Source organism: Lampetra fluviatilis, chromosome 65 (genome assembly GCF_964198595.1).
Source record: "Lampetra fluviatilis chromosome 65, kcLamFluv1.1, whole genome shotgun sequence".
In the NCBI taxonomy this organism is placed as follows: Eukaryota; Metazoa; Chordata; class Hyperoartia; order Petromyzontiformes; family Petromyzontidae; genus Lampetra; species Lampetra fluviatilis.
The window spans coordinates 5382151-5398103 of NC_136339.1; the positions used below are offsets into that span (position 1 = coordinate 5382151).

Consider the following 15953-nt stretch of genomic DNA (forward strand, 5'->3'; position numbering starts at 1 on the left):
TGTACAGGTTGGGCTGATACTGGAGTGACCTCGGCTAGACCACAGAGCAATCAACGCCTCCTACTGGCAGCAGACTGTTGTACAGGTTGAGTTGATACTGGAGTGACCTCGGCTAGACCACAGAGCAATCAACGCCTCCTACTGGCAGCAGACTGATGTACAGGTTGGGCTGATACTGGAGTGACCTCGGCTAGACCACAGAGCAATCAACGCCTACTACTGGCAGCAGACCGATGTACAGGTTGAGCTAATACTGGAGTGACCTCGGCTAGACCACAGAGCAATCAATGCCCACTAATGGCAGCAGTCTTGACACCCGCCGCTTGCAAGCCAGGTGCTGAGTCCACCATGTGCCGCGGCAGGGACCGCTGGCACCGGAGGGGGGGTGGGGGTGGGTGCCCCGTCGAACGTGCAGAGAAGCGACGTCGTAGCGCTCCGGGACAGCCGTGACGCACAAGGCGAGGGCGGCATTGCCCAAGGACAAACTCGAGACATCACGATTACACGCAGCGAGGGGGCACCTGGCATCAGCGGGGCAGCTGTGCATGGTCACAGCAGAGCTCTCGGGCACGCGATCATCGACGGCCCTTCCACGCGGACCGCAGGCGGCAAAAGCAGGCGCCAGGCCTGGTCAGGCCCAGGCCTAGTGCCTGCTTTTGAGGTATCGGGCAGCTGATCCACGCTCGATGCGGATGATCGATGAGGGCTGGCCTTGTCTCGCTAAGCCCGCTAGGCCCGCTAGGCCCGCTAGGCCCCGGACCGAAGCCTGCGACCCAATTCATTGCTAATGAACGAAGAAGGAAGTAGCGGCGGTCGGACCTGGAAGCTGTGCACCGTGCGGCGTGGAGGAGGAGGGGGGGGCCTCATCCATCCAGTAGCGGATCGACAGGAGTCCTCATGACTATTTCGGCATATGACCAATGGGTCTGCAGACCGCACCCACGTGACAGTCCGACCACGGCCCATGGGATTTGCGTTGGCTGCCGAGGGTGACAATCCAACGTGCACTGACCTGGAAGTTATCTGCTTCCATGAAAGAGAGCTGCCCATAGTGCCACTGGTTGCCGTAGTTGCCCTCCTTGGACCACAGGGGAACGTCGGCCGCTCCCTCCTTCCGCAGAGACAGGGAGAGGCGATAGACATTCCGCCCGTACATGTAGTACCTGCAGACAGGAAACACACAGGGGGACACGAGAGACACAGGTATGAAGATACGGGACACACAGGGAGATGCACAGGGACACACACACAGACACAGGGACATAGGGATATGGGAATGACTAATGTCGACTTCACGTACGCCCATTTGCTTCAACGTTGGGTTATGTTTGGCCAAGTGATGATGTTGCATTTGGCCAACTAAACATTGGCCAAATGTAACGCCCTGATTGCTCTTTGCCTCATTGCCCTGCGGTATTTTGAATGCATCCATCAATAACTCTTCACGCGGCCTCAGAATTAAAAGAAGAAATTACAATGGGAGACGTTTTGGGCGATGGCCCTTCTTCATGGCACATTCATGCGTCGCCTATTATGTCAGTCGGCAAGTTACTCGGTGACTTGGCAAGGAATGAACGAGTAGAATGTAATTATCCACGACTTTAATATTGATAACATCAATGAAAGTAAATTGCCTTAATAACAAATTGTATTACATGTGAACAAAGTAAATACACTTACCTCAGCCACAGTTCGGTTGAAGGACATGGAGTGACGATGTCATGGTGGCCATATTGCATGGGCGTCGTCATGGCGCCCATGCAATATGGAGGCTGTAATGTTGGCCATGTTGCATGAGCAACTTCACGGTGGCCATGTTGCATGGGGAACGTCATGGAAACCACATTGCATGGAGCTGTCTTCCTAGCAGCCGATTGGCCAGTGCGGTGAGAGTGATCATGCAATCCCTAGCAACCACTGCCTTGCCCCGAAAATTGCGATCTCACCTCGGATGAATAATTTTCACAACAAAAATCACGGTTTATCCCACGGAATGTTGAGGTCTACTGCATTGCCTATACTTGGGGCCTCCTGTTTTCCAGCCAATTCCGCGCAACTCTACGGAGTCCGTAAGGGCACACGAGCAAAGTCCGTGCCCCTCGACACATTTGTGTCTCCCTGCAGCTTCCAGTTGTGATGACAACTTCCTGTTCACGGGGGCGTCTGGGAGCTTCAACCCCGTGAGAAGCTACGACAACAACGCCAACTGGATTGTTCAGTGGGTGCCTGGGCGAGTGGGTGTGTGTGTGGGTTGGTGAGTGCACGAATCGAATTAGTGGGTGAGTGCATGAGTGAGAGGTTGAGTCAGCGGTCAAGTTACTACGAGTGGCACGTCGGAGCTGTGTCCATCATCAAATGCGCTTTGACTTTCAAGAAACCTCTAAAGCCCTCTGTCTGTCTGGGTCAGGCTTTCGAGCAGCCCTGAGCTTGGCTCCCGCACCTCTGAGTTGTTGACTAGTCTGCAAAATCTGGCGCGTCATAAATGTCATCATTATTATTATAGCTACCCACACCCTCTACACGGCCCCGCCTGTACAGCGATTGCTAAGGGGGCTGCTCGTGAAGTGTGTCATATTCACCAGAACTTGAGGCACGTGGGGATGGGTTCGGGGTCCAAGGTAAACGTGCGGATGCTTGTGGCGGTGCCGCTGTTCTGGTTCCGGATGTAGAACCCTGCGGAGGGGGGGGGGGGGGGAATCAGGAAGAACAATCATGCAAATGCATGGTTTTGTAACAAGACTGTGCATATGTGTGGCACGGGCTGTTGAGTAGGGGAACGGCAGTGTAGCGGTTTGATTCCTGCTCACGGCCAACACCAGTAAACATTATTTGAACAGGTCATGGGCCTCCCCCCTAGGTCGACTCAGCCTTAACTTAGTACCTGGTGCGGTGTGAAGTAAACATCACCACTGGGGGGACAACGGCGGCCGGGCGTGGTGCTGGCCACCCACCCCCGGCTGCTTAGAACAGTAATCCGTCTGTTGTCTTTGTACGATTGTGATGGGACTTTGTAGGATGAACGTTGAGATTAGTAAGGGGCACGGGGTGGCCAATAAGGTCTGAATTGGTCTGTAATAAGGTAGGGCACTGATAAGGCGTTGACAGGCATGTGGTAGTGTAGTGTATAGTGTAGTGTATAGGATGAACGTTGAGAATTATAAGGGCACGGGGTGATCAATAAGATCTGAATTGTTGAGATTTATAAGGGCACGGGTTGATTAGGCCACTGATAAGGGGTTCACAGGTATGATAACACTATGGAACATGTTGCTTTAATGTGGTTGTTGCGGAAAGATGTATGGTACTGTATCCGATCACAGTCGTTAGGTAATTCTAAAGCGGCGAGTTCACCAAGGTGGTCATGGTGTTGCGGCATCGTTAAGAGAGTTAACGCCGTGAAGGCCGTTAACATTGGTTGAAAACTTGGTTGAAAACTTCAAATAATAACGGTGGATCTTTACGGTGCATCGTGCCTAAATAGGGGACTCCAAAAATGGACGTCAACGGTATTTTGGCGAGAAATAACCCGTGTAGGTGTTAACTCCGGCCACCAGGGGCGATGGTGAAGCCAGCGTCAGGGCGGGAGTGATGGCGGCCTGGCGTCTGTTTATTTCATTGTTACCCAGCGTGAATGCTCCACTAAGCTGCGGTGTAGCTGTCTATCGGAAGCGACCCTGGCCGTCGCAAATGATAGATCACCATCGTCGTCGTCGTCGTCGTCATCATCACGCGGACATTTATCGCGGACAAAGAATCTAGACGCGTTGGTGACGTCGATTCTAAACGTGGAGGGGAAAAAAACGGAAGACCCGGAGAACGATCCACGCAGCCACGGGGGAGAACACGCCAACTCCAAATATACAGCAGCAGGCGTCTGAGGGGCAGGATCGAACCCAGGACCTCCTGTATACTAGGCGAGGTAGTTAACATCTCCTAGCCACCGTGGCCCACGTGTTACAGCATGTGCTGTAACACGTGGGCTCACAGCTGAGCGTGACGTACTCCTACAGTACAGATAAATGTGGAGTCACCGAACTGGACGTAAAATGCTCTCCAGTTAGGAAGTGCTACCATACGCATCGTGTTGTACCCAAGGCATCCTGCATACCCATGGTTTTGTAACAAGACTGACAAGACGAGCTTGGCTTGACAGCGCTGCTCCCCGATCTCTACTCTTCGGCATCCCATCGTGCGGGAAAACACAAGCCTCTGCGTTGCGTGTGTGCGTACGCACCTGACGAATTCCCAAAGGTGTGGTCCACGTCTGGGCCAGTGCTGGCTGGAGAGCTGGGCCCGCTCAACCGCTCCCAGTCAGCGCTGTCGTAAGGGTCCTGGTCCCAGTAGCACCAGCCCGACTCGAAGGAGCAGTCCACCAGCTCCTTGTCTGCACGCAAACAAAGAGTGGGTGAGTGAGCGGATGAGGGTGGGTTGGGTGGTTGTGTGTGTTGGATGGGTGAGTGAGCTAGTGGGTGAGTGGGTGGGCGAGTGAACTAGTGGGCGAGTGGGTGGTTGAGGACTCGTTAGTCCGGAAAAGTCTAGCGCGGTGAAGGCAGTGAGCGGGTGAGTGAGTGGGTGGGTGAGTAAGCGGGCGAGTGAGTAAACTAGCAGGTGAGTGAGCGAGTGGGTGAGTGAATGGGTGGGTGAGTGAGTGAGTGAGTGGGTGAGTGAGTGAGTGGATCAGTGAGTGAGTGAGTGGGTGAGTGGGTGGTTGAGGACTCGTTAGTTCGGAAAAGTCTAGCGCGGTGAAGGGAGTGAGCGGGTGAGTGAGTGGGTGGGTGAGTAAGCGGGCGAGTGAGTAAACTAGCAGGTGAGTGAGCGAGTGGGTGAGTGAATGGGTGGGTGAGTGAGTGAGTGGGTGAGTGAGTGAGTGAGTGAGTGGGTGAGTGGGTGGTTGAGGACTCGTTAGTTAGGAAAAGTCTAGCGCGGTGAAGGGAGTGAGTGGGTGAGTGAGTAAGTGGGTGAGTGAGTGAGTGGGTGAGTAAGCGGGCGAGTGAGTAAACTAGCAGGTGAGTGAGCGAGTGGGTGAGTGAGTGGCTGAGTGAGTGGGTGAATAAGCGAGCGGGTGAGTAAACTGGCGGGTGGGTGAGCGAGTGGGTGAGCGATTGGGTGAGTGAGTGGGTGAGTGAATGGGTGAGTGAGTGGGTGGGTGAGTGGGTGAACAAGCGAGCGGGTGAGTCAACTGGCGGGTGAGTGAGTGGTTGGTGAAGTACTCGTAAGTTGGGAGAAGTCGAATGCGGTGAAGGAGACGCTGAAGCCTCCTTGCACTTGGCTGCTGTCGGAGGTGAACTCCACGGTGAGCTCGTTAGCGAAGGCCCGCACATCGCCAGGGTTGTTCCTTCCCGTCAACGAAGCTGTCACACGGAGAGAGAGAGAGAGACAGAGAGGGAGACTAGCTCAAGTTTTTTTTCCAAACCCCTGTTTCAGATCCCAGAAAAGCTCCCCTCTAGAACAAAACATCGGACGTCGCAGCGATTGTTTGTTTGTTCGACGGACAGACGGACGGTTGTCAGACGCACGGACGGCAGAGCGCGCTCACCCAGCCTCTCCTTGGCGGCGCCGATTCCCTTGTAGATGTTGACAAAGTCGTACCGGTCTTCGAGCTCAAACGCCGAGAAGGTGAACTGGACGGCGTAGCCCTCCGGGGCGCTGTTGGAATAACATCACGACGGTCAGGACTGTCGCCCGGCACAAAGCGGCTTCTATTCACCCACTCGCTCACTCGCCCACACACTCGCTCACCCACCCACTCACTCACTCACCCAACCATTAACTCACCCATTCACCCACTCGCTCACTCGCCCACACACTCGCTCACCCATCCATTCACTCACTCACCCAACCATTAACTCACCCATCCACCCACACGCTCACTCGCCCACACACTCGCTCACCCACCCACTCACTCACTCACCCAACCATTAACTGACCCATCTACCCACAGCCTCACTCGCCCACACACTCGCTTACCCACCCACTCACTCACTCGCTCACCCACCCACTAACTCATTCACCCACTCACTCCCTCACCCACCTACTCACTCACTCTCCTACTCGCTCACGAGCTCAACCACCCCGCATGCCAAAAAACCCTCCTACCCACCGGATGAGCCAGCGGCAGTTGGCGTTGTCCTCGTAGTTTCCGGGGAAGTTCATGGAGTTGAAGCTCCCGGACGTACCCGTGAACTGGAAGTTGTCGTCGCAACCCGACGCTGCAGAGAGACACACACACGTGTCGTTGGTCACGGACGTTCCTCATGTGCCCTTACAGACCCCGTAGAGCTGAAAAACCAGGAGGCCCCAGGTATAGGCAATGCTCGTAACATCCAGCGGGGCTGCAATTGTAGTAGGCTCCGAAATACCGTTGGATAAGCCGTGATTTTTTTGTGGTTAATTACGTGAATCCGAGTAAAATCATGAATCTGGCAGACATGGCGCAATCCTTCATTCACACAGCCCTCTCTCTCCTCATCTGCCCTGGACATACGTCTGGTCAACATGGGCGAAGAGGCCAAAAAAAAAACCGTGGAGAGGGGGCAGCTTTGTAGAGCTCCCTCCGTCGAGTGAGGGCTTTGCACCGGCAGGGCATTGCAGGGTGCCGCAGTGGCGAGGAGATGTCATCTTCCTGGCCTGGCATGCAGGAGACCGTGGGTTCGATCCCGGACCCTGATTAAGTCTGTCGTATGTTTGCAGTCCGTTTGTTCTCTCTCTCTCACCGTGGTGGTCGTGTGGACCGTTCTATGGATTCCTACGTGCACTTAAGATGATTTGGCTGGATCTATAAATTGTTTCCACACGTGATAGGAGTCACTTCGATGAGCTATAATCGCGTGTGTGACCAAGTTGCCTCTGACAAAGAGCTAATAGCTCGGTGGGCTTTGGTAAAATAAAATAATCACGACATTTCGATCGCAACACAAGCATTCCTTCAAAGGTGGGAACACCACAGCAATAGAAAAAATGCTGTGGTGTTCCCACCTGATGAGGTTTCCTTGTGTTGCGATCGAAACGTCGTGATTTGTTTTATTTTATGTTATATTACACTGGTCAACAAAAAAACCTTTTTTTCTGGCCTGGACTTTTGCAGCTGTTCTAGACTAATTTCAGGGTGCCGATTCCAAATCTGATCTCAGATTTGCTCTATCACATCTCATTTTTATGCAATCGGCATACCCTATTTTAATTGATTTTACCCGAAATTAACTCTTGTCACTTATGATTGCAAGTTGTTGCGAGTCAGTGACTGCTTTAGTGTTAAAATATGGTGCTGTATTTTTAGGATAGTGTGTTCATAATATCATTTAATGTAGATATCCACATTTATTTAATATTTTTCTTCTGCAGTTTTTATTGAAAATGCAATTTTTGATATCTCAAAAACCTGATGTGATAGACCAAAACTGATGCCAGATTTGGAATCAGCTCCCCAAAATTACATTAAAACCGTTGGAATACCTTATGCCAGAAAAGGTGTGTTGACCAGTGATATTTTATTTCTTCCTATGTTACTTTACCGAAAGAACCAAAGAGTATTGATTCCTGCAGTCACAAAAGCATCTAATCAAGAGTGTAAAATGTAGTTTCTACCTGTGAAGTATTGGAATGACGGCAGGAAACCACTTGACGGGTAGCACACTTTTTATTAAATCTTGACTTGTCACAATACAACGTGTGGTCTCTATTCCTCTGACTACACACACTTCACTTGACACGTGTGGTCACTATTTCTCTGACTACACACACTTCACTTGACACGTGTGGTCACTATTTCTCTGACTACACACACTTCACTTGACACGTGTGGTCGCTATGGCTCACGCTGCAGGCTCGCACTGTATGCTCACACTGCACTCCGCCCCGTAACGTCCGTGGAGCCTATCAGCCCACCCCAGCTTGGGCGTGGGCCACAACCTCTGAGTCCCGAGGACCGGTCCTCACACGGACGTTCGGCCCCGGGTCCCAGGGTTCCGCCTCTGGGTCACACAGAGCCCCGGTCCCTACAAGGACAGCGGGACTAGGTACCGCAGGGCCCTATCTCTTCCTCCTCCGTCTTCGCTGGTTACTCGCCCCCCGTGTGCCTGTGCGCACCACCTTATATAGCTCCCGCTCACGGGAGACGGAGCGTATGCGGACCTCGACGTGAGCATCCCCCTTAGTTGTCCAATCCCCGCGCGCTTCCCCCAGGATCCCATCGCTGTCAGCGTGCGCCACTGATACCCAACCAATCACTGCCTCATAACCCCCGACCCCGCGCTGCCTCTGATCCTTCCACGTCAGCGCGCGTCACCAACACACTTCAGCCAATCACTACGCGCTGGCAAACGATCCCTACCCCAGCGCGTATCACCACTACACCTGTACCATATGCGCGGTTTTGTGCAGTCTACCCAGTGCTGTCGGAGGTTCAATATTGGGGGTGAAATTCAAACGGAATGGAGGGGTGTGTCCCCCTTCCTCACGACTTACTGCAGGAAATTTCGTCGGAGGCGTCGTTGCAGTCGTTGACGCCGTCGCAGCGAGCGGACAGGGGGATGCACGAGATGTCCGCGCACACGAACTGGCCCGCGGGACACGGGGCTACGCACACACACACAGAGAGAAAAACACGCACACAGTTTTTAGTGGTTTTGGGGTTTTTTTCTTCAGTTTTGTGTGGTTTTGGGGGTTTATTCGGTTTTTAGTGGGTTTGGGGTATTTTTCCGTTTTTAGTGGTTTTGGGGTTTTTTTCTTCAGTTTTTTGTGGTTTTGGGGGTTTATTCGGTTTTTAGTGGGTTTGGGGTATTTTTCCGTTTTTAGTGGTTTTGGGGGGTTTTTTCAGTTTTTAGTGGTTTGAGGTATTTTTCAGTTTTTAGTGGTTTAGGGTTTTTTTCAGTTTTTAGTGATTTTGGCACAAACGCACACACATTCACATAGAAATTTAGCATCACACAGCGGCCAGGCTGATGCTGGCACGAGTATTTTCACGGAGCATACATTACAGAGTTTGCCTTTCGTGGGACCCTGGGTAATTTGTTTATTAATTAAGTAGATCAGCCTCAAGTAGGCCTGTCATCCACAACAGGGTAAAGGGAGACTGCATAATCGGTTGACTACTAAAGTACATAAGCCTTACGTAGGCCAATAGTCTCTACAACAGGATAGAGTGACCCTGTGTAATCCATTGATGCCTATAATTAAGAAGCCTGAAGTACCATTGGAACCTCATTTGCATGGCAAATGAGGTTCCAATGGTGTAATTGCCTTTGAGTTGTGCGCCTTTTAGCGTCATCTGGTCCAACCCATGTGAGACTAGGCTCTAAGGAAAGCTGTCTCGGTGTGGACCAATCAATTTCAAGGACAGTGCATATATTATCAGAGTTATGTTTTTTGTTTGCATTATGGCTGCAGGTATTGTGGTCTATGCAAACATGACTCCTTGTAAAAAAGGTGTCAGTTTTGTTGCCAGATAGAAGGGTAAAAAACAATGTATCAAGCCTGAAGTAGGCCAATGGTCTCTACAACAGGATAGAGGGACCCTGAGTCATCCGTTGATGTCTAGAATTGATAAGCCTAGAGTAGACCAATGGCTTCTACGTGATCCTACGATGAGGCAGCCACACAACCGCTTATTCCTACTCGAGCTACATAGTAATAATCCAATTCGTGTTCCAGAAAATATGTTCTCTTATATATTAATCGCATCATATCCAATTCATATTATGAAAACACGTGTTATAGGAGAATAGACTGTACTTTTTTAATCTGTTTAAGTTTACAATACGTTGAGTCGAAACGGTCACAGTCGGCATGCCGTTAAGATGGCTTGTTCGCCATGTGACCATCGGCTGACCTGTTTGGCTGTGGCGGGGTGGTGGAGGGCCTTGACACAAAAATTTGGCCAGATTACAACGTTCTAGATTTGAAGCTTTCGTGACTGCAAGGATTCATATTCTTAGGTTTTTTTTTGGTAAAGTCACGTAGGTAGAAAATTAAAATTAATAAAAGTAATAATAAAAATAAAAGTAAAATAATTTTATTTTTATTTTACTTTTATTAATTTAAATGTTTTACCTACGTGACTTTACCGAAAAAACCTAAGAATATGGATTACAACGTAGTGGCCTCACTCAAAACCGCTGTTACAGATCACGGTACAGGGCCACGACTAGCCCCATCTGTGTTAAGCTTTAAACACGAGGCGATTCATCCAATCCAAAGCCACGGAACAGTGCGGGGGGGGGGGGGGGTGATGGGGACCACTCACGAGTGGTGGGTATTATAGGAGTGGGCGGGGGATAGGGCAACTCCGGGCAGGCCCCAGGCTCCAGCGAGATGTCGTCCAGCGCTATCTCACTGCTGCCGGCTCTCCGCCGGGCCTCAAACACAACCTGCAATGGAGAAGGAAAAAACGTCAACCGATGCAGAAAGACCTCGTTGTGACCAGGGGCGGCCCTAGACTAGCTTGCTAGCGACTGGCGCTATAGGGCACAGTAATAGGTGCCCCTCCCCCCAAACCCCAAGGGCAGATCTAGGCTGAGGGTTTTTTGGGTCAACTGTGAAAAATTGTGCTCCTATTTTCAGTTTTTTAACCATATGTTTTTAAACAGAGGCACCATTGTTTTGGTTCTTTCGGTAAAGTCACGTAGAAGGGAAATAATAAAATAGTAAAAATAAAACATGATAAAATTATTCTCACGCCGTTTCGGCCACAGACCTGTTCCTCACCTGAGGACGGCTGCTTGCGTTGTGGCCGAAACGTCGTGAGAATTGTATTTTATAATGTTTTATTTTTATTATTTTATTATTTCCCTTCTACGTGACTTTACCGAACGAACCAAGAAGATGAATCCCTGCAGAAATGTTTGGAAATGTATTATTATTATTATTCGTATTCCCTCTGTACACGCACGGGAATTGAAATAATGACATCGTCGTTATTTCATTTGTATTTTTTGCCTCGAATTTGGCGCCCCCCCCCCCCCCCCCCCCCACTTAATTTGGCACCCTAGGCGACTGCCCTAGTTCACCTTTATGGATGGGTCACCACTGGTTGTAACGCGGTTGGTGCGTTGTTGAAAAGTGCTTAGCTCAATGGGCCTTGGCCAGCCGAGTCTATGAGTCTCTATGTAACTTTATAGATCCTTATGTAACTCTAAAGAGCTCTATGTAACACGAGATAGATATGTGTTACTCTCTTAGACTTTATGTAACAATGGATATTCCTGTAACTCTATAGATATCTGTGTAACTGTACGGATCTCTACATAATTCTACCTAACTGCAATGTCCTGTAGCTGCCGGCACTGTCTCGGGCTGTGGTCGTCCTGGTAACAGAGCTGCCTGTTCTCAACGGGGCCTTAGCAGCTGGAATAATAAAGCCTGAGTTGAATGATCGGACCTGGAAGTTCTGTGATTGGCTGAAGTTGAGCTGCCCGTAGTGCCACTGGTTTCCGTAGTTCCCCTCCATGACCCACAGGGGAACATCGGCCACTCCCTCCGTCCGCAGGGACACGGAGAGGCGATAGACGTCCACCCCATTCATGTGGAACCTGCGCATAAAGACACACAAGAGGGATGCACAGAGGGATAGAGACGCAGGGATGGACATACACACAGACACACGGGGGGCGGTAATGGGAGAGAGGTCACGTGAAAGATGCGGGTTGCAATGACAGCAGCGGCGAAGGAGCGGGAAGCCGCCTGCCTCCTGGCTGTACGAGATGCGAGAGTGAAGCTATCGGTAACAACACAAACCAACGCTGAAGCTGCCCGTAAACCACGTAACTCGTGATAATGGGTTTTCCCCTTTTTTCTGTCAACAAAACAGGTGTTAAGATGTTAAAACACAAAACTGAAACCTTTTACAAGTGACTCCTGTGTGGCCACCCCCCGCTCTGAACCCCTCCCATCTACACGACGTCGCCGCCCACTGTGAAAACACACTCTACACCTCCTCCTCCTCCATACAGCTCCCTTCTGCTCCTTCATCGTCTCCCTCTCCTCGTCCCTCCACTCTCTTCATGTTCATCGCCCTCTCGTCATCCATGACATCTTGAGCCCTTCACCGGTCATCAGTTCTCCTGCCCCGCTCCTTCTTCTCTCTTCCCGCTGCTGCTCACCTTGAGCCCTGTGCCCTCCTCCTTCTCTCTGTCCATCTTGGGGGGCTTCCACCCCAGACTCCCTTCTCTTTCTCGCTCATCTCACGCCACCCGCACCCCCCCCCCCCCCCTCGCCTGCTCGCCCTCTTGTGCGACCGACTGCACTCGCGGTACCACGGCCACGGCGTTTAACAACAATAACAATAATCGACATCGCCCGGTTCACAATCGGCACAGCGTTATTCAGTCACACAGATGTCCGTGACGTGCGGTCGTATTCACCAGAACTTGAGGCACGTGGGGCTGGGTTCAGGGTCCAAGGTGAACGTGCGGATGCTCGTGGCGACGCCGCTGTTCTGGTTCCGGATATAGAACCCTGCGGAGTGGGGGGACACCAGGAAGAACAATCATGCAAACGCACGGATTCCATAATGCTGTCCGACATGCGGTTGTCTTTGTAGCGCTGGTTATTTTCTCTCTCTCCCAGGTGCACACCTGACGAATTCCCAAAGGTGTGGTCCATGTCCGGGCCGGTGGTGGCTGGAGAACTGGGACCGCTCAGCCGCTGCCAGTCGGCGCTGTCGTAGGGGTCCTGGTCCCAGTAGCACCAGCCTGACTCGAAGGTGCAGTCCACCAGATCCTTGTCTGCACGCAGATAAAGAGTGGGTGAACTAGTGGGGTGGGCAGGGGTGGGGTGGGAACTCGTGAGTCGATCGCAGTGAAGGGTGTAAGTAAGTGCACGCAGACAAAGAGTGGGTGAGCCGGTGAGGCGGTGGGCGAGCGGGTGAGTGAGTGCGAGTGGGCCACTCCGCTCTCGCTGGCCATACTTGTGAGTCCCGAGATGTCGAATGCGCTGAAGGAGACGCTGAAGCCGCCATACGTTAGGCGGCCGTTGGAGGTGAACTCCACGGTGAGCTCGTGGGCGAAGGCCCGCACATCGCCGGGGTTGCTGACTCCGGTCAACGAAACTGTCGCACGAAGAGAACGAGAGAGAGAGACAGACATGGGGAGAGAGGGACATACAGAGAGATGGATAGACGCACACGACAGAGACACGAAGAGACACAGAGAGGGAGAGGGAAATCCTACGCTTGACACCAGTTCATTGAAAACACGGCGGTGACCGAGTGGAGTGCATTGGCGGCTCCTGAAAAGATGTTGCTGAAGCGAAGCGATCGTCTGTGGACGACTGTCGGAACCGTAGATGGCACAATGCGCTCACCTAGCCTTTCTTTGGCGGCGCCAATCCCCTTGTAGATGTTGAAAAAATCGTTCTGGTTTTCGAGCGCAAATGCCGAGAAGGTGAACTGGACGGCGTAGCCCTCCGGGGTGCTGTTGGAAATAACGGCACGGCGGTCAGGACTGTCGCTCGGCACTAGCCGGCTTCAGAGGAAAACACGTGGGGGGAGGGCGAGTGGGTCGCATGTCGATGAGGGGATGAAAGGAACGGCTCCGGGCCAGCACCCACCAGCCCATCCACTCACTCATCCACCCACCCAACCCAACCACCCACCGGATGAGCCAGCGGCAGTTGGCGTTGTCGTCGTAGTTTCCGGGGAAGTTCATGGAGTTGAAGCTCCCGGACGTCCCCGTGAACAGGAAGTTGTCATCACAGCCGGAAGCTGCAAAGAGACACACGTGTCGTTGGTCACGGACGTTCCTCCTGTGCCCTTATGACCCCGTGGAGCCGCGCAGAGATGGTTGGGAACCAGGAGGCCCCAGGTATAGGCAATGAGCGTGTAACATCAAGGTAGGCTGCGATTGTAGTAGGCTCCGAAATACCGTGGGATAAGCGGTGATTTGTTGTTGTTAAATATGCGAATCCGAGTAAGATCATGAATCTGGAGGCAAGACAGTGGTTGCTAGGGATTTCGTCATCACTCCCACTGCACTGGCCAATCAGCTGCCAGTAAGACAGCCCCATGCTACGTGGCTGCCATACCATCCCCCATACAACATGGGCGCCATGACGACCCCCATGACGTCATCACTCCATGCGTTTCAACCGGTCTGTGGCGGAGGTAAACATATTTACTTTATTCATTTGTATTAAATATGTTATTAAGGCAATTATTGATGTTATAAATATTAAAGTTGCAAGTAATTATTGTTCCGCTCATTAATTATCGGTTTACTGGTTGCTATACTCTTTGGTTCTTTCGGTAAAGTCACGTAGATAGAAAATTAATAGATCACAACGTTTCGATCGCAACACAAGCAACCGTCATCAGGTGAAACAGACACAGCAGGAGAACCGCTGACAATTGACGCAAAGAGCGGTCTCCCAACCCACCGCGAGTTTTCCTTCCGAACTTCAACGAGCTTCAGTGTTCCCAAACTCCCTTGGGTGCTACGGTAACGGGTGCCATGGTAACGGCTGCCATGGTAACGGGTGCCACACGGTTCAAGTTCAGTTTAATTTATTAGGTATAGCCCTGTGAGCCATTCGGCTCTTGAACGGGTGCAACCGCAACAAACAAAAAACAAAAACATGAACAAGAAAACATCTTAAAGTGAATATGTGACTTAGTGCAAACAGAAAATCTAAGAAAAGACAGCAAAATATTGCAGAAAAAATACCGTACACCAACACTGTGTGCAAAAATCCCAGTGGGATGCAAGTCAAACAACACAAGACACCTAAGATTAAGGCCATCAGTATTACTCCGTACTACAACAAACAAACATGGCCAAACCAGTAAACTTTTCGAAATCACCAAAACAAAGCAATGAAACAGTGATCATAGACACTGTGACAGAATTTTCACAATAAACGACAAACAACATGTACTACCAAAACCCTGCAGCCATAGCTGGCTGCATGAGTTACTCCACAACAGCAGGGTGCCACATGGTAACGGGAGCCACACAGTAACGGGTGCCATGGTAACGGGTGCCATCCTAACGGATACCACACGGTAACGGGTGCCACACGGTAACGGGAGCCCCGGCGAGCCATTGCTCACGCCGCGTTCAGGGTCGCGCGAGCCGTCCTGTCGCCCTTACCGTGGGCGAGACCAGAGGGGCAGAGGTCGCAACCGGGTACCCGATACCCGTACCCTACCCGATACCCGGCTACCCGTACCCGGCTGGGTACGGGTACCCGTTTGCGACCCTGGTGCGGCCGGGTACGGGTAGGCCCTGAGTCACTGGTGAGTAACCGTTTGTCACTCATTTCCCAACGTCTTGTCTCTTCTCACAATTCAAGTTCCTTGAATCAACCCACCCGCGCCTGCAACATGGCTTCATCCCAGAGGTCGCAATCGGGTACCCGTACCCTGCCCGATACCCGGCCGGGTACGGGTAGCCGGGTATCGGGTAGGGTACTGGTACGGGTACCCGTTTGCGACCCTGGTGCGGCTGGGTACGAGTAAGGAATCAAAACCCGTTTGCGACCTCTGCAGAGCGGTAACTCTTCCATCCCCTTCCTCACGACTTACTGCAGGAGGCTTCGTCGGAGGCGTCGTTGCAGTCGTTGACTCCATCGCAGCGAGCAGACAGGGGGATGCACGAGATGTCGGCGCACACAAATTGACCCGCGGGACACGGGGCTACGCACACACACACACAAAGACAAAGATCCCCCGTGTAGCCTTAACAGACTTTTGGGGGCAAGCGCTGTTCGTGAGCACCTAACGAAGGCCAGCACGGTGTACAGGGAGGGTGGGTTGTCGAGCACCACGCCCAACCGCCTTTGTCTGCCGAGCGGCGATGTTTACACACCGCACCAGGTGCTCATTTGAGGCTCAGTCGACCTAGGGGAAACCCAGAACCCGTTCAGATAATCGTTACTGGTGTTGGCTCCATTTCTCATTCGGATACTGCATCTAAACAGGACCCAACGAGTAGCAAACGTAGAAGTAAGAAAGAGGCTGCACA

At 51.9% G+C, this 15953-nt stretch overlaps 1 protein-coding gene across 1 annotated transcript in view; it reads right to left on the reverse strand.

The window, feature by feature from the left end:
• TMPRSS15 (transmembrane serine protease 15) overlaps positions 1–15953 on the reverse strand; it is a 55998-nt gene that overhangs the window by 14999 nt on the left and 25046 nt on the right. Inside the window, exons 26-40 of the mRNA XM_078882432.1 lie at positions 15515–15625; positions 13588–13696; positions 13297–13406; positions 12902–13042; positions 12570–12719; positions 12357–12450; positions 11375–11525; positions 10241–10364; positions 8464–8574; positions 6101–6209; positions 5537–5646; positions 5211–5351; positions 4235–4384; positions 2580–2673; positions 1013–1163 (exon numbers count right to left, since the gene is read on the reverse strand). Of these exons, the coding sequence (XP_078738558.1) occupies positions 1013–1163; positions 2580–2673; positions 4235–4384; positions 5211–5351; positions 5537–5646; positions 6101–6209; positions 8464–8574; positions 10241–10364; positions 11375–11525; positions 12357–12450; positions 12570–12719; positions 12902–13042; positions 13297–13406; positions 13588–13696; positions 15515–15625 (1856 nt within the window). The remainder of the gene's footprint in view (positions 1–1012; positions 1164–2579; positions 2674–4234; positions 4385–5210; positions 5352–5536; positions 5647–6100; positions 6210–8463; positions 8575–10240; positions 10365–11374; positions 11526–12356; positions 12451–12569; positions 12720–12901; positions 13043–13296; positions 13407–13587; positions 13697–15514; positions 15626–15953) is intronic.